The sequence below is a fragment of the Chionomys nivalis genome, chromosome X, assembly GCF_950005125.1.
Source record: "Chionomys nivalis chromosome X, mChiNiv1.1, whole genome shotgun sequence".
Classification (NCBI taxonomy): Eukaryota; Metazoa; Chordata; class Mammalia; order Rodentia; family Cricetidae; genus Chionomys; species Chionomys nivalis.
The window spans coordinates 26,511,343-26,515,629 of record NC_080112.1 but is presented as its reverse complement, the minus strand read 5'-3'; the positions used below and the strand labels follow the sequence as shown (position 1 = coordinate 26,515,629).

The following is a 4,287-nucleotide window of genomic DNA, read 5'->3' as shown; positions in this document are numbered from 1 at the left end:
TCCATGAGTGGTACTGACCACAGTTGGCTGGATCTTACCACATCTAACATTCAACAAGAAAGTGTTCCCACATACTTGCCCAGAGGCCCATCTGATGAAGGCATTTTATCAACTGGAGTGGTTCTGTGTTCCCAAGTGAACCTAGCTTCTGCCAGGTTCACAGAAAATTACCCAGCACAGAGATATGGCACTGCTGCTTTCATAACCTGTGGGCATTTACCTCCAGGTTTTTCAGTCTTTTAGTTCCAATTTATACCTGGGGAACTTTCAATTCTTTAGCATTACATAGTTGCTTGATTAGTTTCTCTAGACCTTAGGCTCTCAGATCTTTGAGCTGAGCTGCTATTGCTCTCCTTAGATCTCTAGCCTGAAGTTGACCATTGCAGTGATACCCAGCCTCTAACCATATAAGCAAAGCTAACAAATGCACTCTATAAGTACGTGTTCTCTCAGTTCTGTTTGATTTCTAACTGGTTACCCACATTCAATATTCCCCCATGTTTCTATATTACTATATTATTCAAAGCAGCCCCAGTCATGCAGGGATTATTTTTTCTTTTCAAAGCCACATATATGGGTACCTCTGGAGAACCTCAGGTATTTTAGCCCTTCCATGAAGGTCATAGAGATTTTGTGGTATCAGGTCACTTCAAGGGAAGAAATGTGTCATTTGGAAAATGACAGAAATAGAAGTATTATGAAGGAATTGTGTGTGCACCCACTGGTGACATTGCAGTTATGAGGAAGCCAGGTTAAGGCTCACTCAATTCCATTAGCTCTGCAGTCCAGGGTTTTCAGATCAGAAGTTCTTAGACACTCTCTCTCTCTCTCTCTCTCTCTCTCTCTCTCTCTTATCAAGAAACTTAACATTTGTAATATGTTACTGTATTAAAAGTCTTCAGATGAAGTTGAAGATCCCCATTTTTTAGTTTCAGGTAGTGATAGAGATAAAAACTGAGGGACTCAGGGCAATAAACAATCTATCACTGAATAATAATACCTAACATAATAGTCTAACATCCTGATTTTCCTTTTTATTTATTCTTCTTTCATATATCCCAACTGCAGCCCCCTTTCCACTTCTTTCAGTTTCCCCCACCTCCCCTTTCCCCAAGATCCCCTGCTTATTTTAATCCCTGCCCCATCCCAGTTCCACTGTGAGCTCAGTCGCACCGTGTGCTTACACTACTAAGCCCAGATACCAGGGTTTCAGGCCACACACCCTGTCACACCCCATCATACCCTATCTCCTTTGCCCTTGGATCATCTTTCCCCTCCATCCTTTGGCCAGGGGAGTATGAAGAGAATTTTGGATAGACATTTGAGGTCTCAAATGGATATGCCCCTATTCTTTTAAAGTAATGGCAAGTAAACATAAATAAACTGAACACTTTAATTTGACTGAGATAAAATAATTTTATTTAAAACAATAGTAATAGGAAAAGGGAAAACGAGTGAACTTGCCGGAAGGGCAATATAGATGTTCAGTCTAGTAACCTGGAGAAGAATTCAGGCTTATGAAGAAAGTTCCAGCTCAGTTGTCTTTGTTGATGTCAGTCAGAGTAAGTTTCTCAAGTAGGTACTCAGCCATGCCATCTTCTGGAGACTCTTTCTGGTGCAGGTTGGTCACGTAGCTGCTCATCTCCTTGAGGACTTCAACTTGCTTGCTCAGAAAATGGTTCTGCAGGAAGTCACAAAGATGGGCATCACTTTTGCTAGTGGCTAGCCGGTGCAGGGCCACAAGGCTTTGGTTGAGGGTCAGCTCCAGCTGAAAAGCATTCTCCATGGCTGCAAGGCCTCCAAGCCAATCATCACGCTCTGGCTTGCTGATAGTGCAGAAAGAGATGCGACCACCACGCTGATTTTGTACTGCCAGGAACATCTCGGCATGAGCAATACACTCATGTGACTTGTTCAGAAAGAAGCTCGCAAAGTTCTCCAGAGCCACATCTTTACGGTCAAAGAAGAAGCCCATGGACAGATAGACGTAGGAGGCATAGAGCTGCAGCTGGACATGGCTGTTGATAGCAGCCTCGCAGTCGCGGTGGTAGTTCTGTCCCACGTGAGATGGTGGAGAGACCGTTGGTGGTATCACAAACACCGATGGATAGGCAGCCCTGACTCCTGAGAAGCGGAGTGGGCAGCGACGGCGCTGACGGCACCGAGACCCTCGCAGAAAACCCATGGTGGGCAATAGATAACCCACCAGCTTGGTCCCCCGGCTGAACTAGTAGCAGCGCAAGCGCAGAATGTGTTTAATGGAGGGTCAGATCCGTTAAAACATGAGTTCTAAGTTCTATAGCAAACCTTGTGACTGCATTGATTATCTGACTTATACAGTATTTTGAAAAGTTATTAACAAAGGACAAATATTTTAATACATCACCTAATTTATTTAAGCAAGCTATGTGACTATTGTTTAAATGTGATTGTTTCGTTAATTCAGTGCTTTTCATGATTCCAGCAGTTATGTTTAATATTATGAAGTTTTATTTCAGTGACAGCTCTCCTCAGTGGCTTCAATGTGCATGCAAATGACATCCTTCAGTGAGGAGTCACAAGCTAAGTCCAGGGGTATACAATCATCACTGAATTCAGGGGTCATAACCTGGTATACAATCACTGAATTCCATCAACTATGTGGGTCACTTTTCTATCTAGCGTCTCTGGACATTTTAGTTTTGCAATAGCATTGGCAGCATCCAGGGACCATCTCTGTTTCTTCCATTACATGCTTGTTCCCCCAGAATTAGCTACATTCGTATATCAAGATTGCCCCTTTCTACTTTGTTAATGCAGTTATTTTTTCCTGTGTGCTGCAGTGTAAGAGTGTTCTCTAGGAATATACAGTATGAAGCTAGCAGGTGGAATGAGGACTACTCCACTTGCCAAATTTGGAACCTACCTAACACTTTGCTTAAGAATATGCTATATTTTGGCTTTTATTTGATTCACAGTTATTGTGTTGTAGTTTCAGAAAATGAAAATGGTACATACTAGTGCAATTCATTGCCCTCATTACATAGGAATGGGAAACCGCACAGGGATGGAAAGCTACACAGGTAGAGAAACTACACTGGCATGGGAAACTACACAGGGTTGTATGGGAAACTACACAGGGTTTCCTGGGAAAAGGTCAATATAAAGATGAGGAAGACAGAGTCTTGTGTTGGAGAACAAGAGGCACTTATTAATCTCAAAGTCATTCCAGAAATCTTGGTTATTGTTTGATTTCATTGCCACTTAGCTTTCTACTGAGGGATTTTTCACTCTCTAAATTAATCAATCCAAAACATACTATGTTTTTGTCCTTTAAAGATTCCCAGCATTTTTCTGCTTTGCTACCTGTCCCTTCTCATGTTTGTATTGTAGTAAGTATGTCTTATGTGACTAGTCTACTGCCATGTCTCATGTGTCCTTTAAAAATTCTCTTGTAAGCCCAGCAGTGATGGTGCACACCTTCAATCCCAACACTCAGGAGACAGAGGCAGGCAGATCTCTGTGTGTTCGAGACCAGCCTGGTCTACAAGAGCTAGTTCCAGGACAGCTAGAGATACAGAGAAACCTTGTCTCAAAAACACCAAAAAAATTCTCTCATAAATACAGACAATTATTTCTTGCCTAGTTTTCATATGATTCAAATGTCAGCATGACTCCTTTATTCAAGCAACCATTAGACTACTATATGTTATAATCAGGAAGAAAAGAATATAAAAAGAAAAATAATAGTAATAATAGTAGTGATAAGCATAACCCAGTGATGTAAGTGGGGAATATTTAGAAACATGTTTTAGTTTTGAGAGTTTCATGTATAAGTACTTTTTTACATCCTATCTTCCCTTCATCTCTTACTTTAGACTCTTCCCATGACCTCCTAAAATTCATAACCTGTTGTTCTTCAATTATTATTGTTACACACACACACACTAATAAATACAACCTGCAAAGTCCATTTAGTGCTGCTCATATGTGTATGTGTTTAGGGCTGACTGCTTGGGATTGAATAACTGATTGGGGGTTCATACCTGAGAAAAACTATATGATATTCTCTCTCTCTCTCTCTCTCTCTCTCTCTCTCTCTCTCTCTCTCTCTCTCTCTCTGTCTCTGTCTCTCTCTCTCCAGTCATTAATTGTCTATAGCTCTTCATATAGGTGTGTGATGTTGGTGATGTTGTGAAACTTCCCCCTTCCACATTGGCACGTCAACTGGCGTTACCATAGTTAGGTCTTATTTAGGCAACCATATTGTTGAACTTTCAGGGATGCAGTTTTCCTGTCACTATATTA

At 41.3% G+C, this 4,287-nt stretch overlaps 1 protein-coding gene across 1 annotated transcript; it reads right to left on the bottom strand.

The window, feature by feature from the left end:
* Positions 1–1,534: 1,534 nt before the first annotated feature.
* Positions 1,535–2,185, bottom strand: LOC130867577 (ferritin heavy chain-like). Its single transcript, XM_057759621.1, has one exon. The coding sequence runs from the start codon at positions 2,183–2,185 to the stop codon at positions 1,535–1,537; it is 651 nt and encodes a 216-aa protein (XP_057615604.1).
* Positions 2,186–4,287: the final 2,102 nt, after the last annotated feature.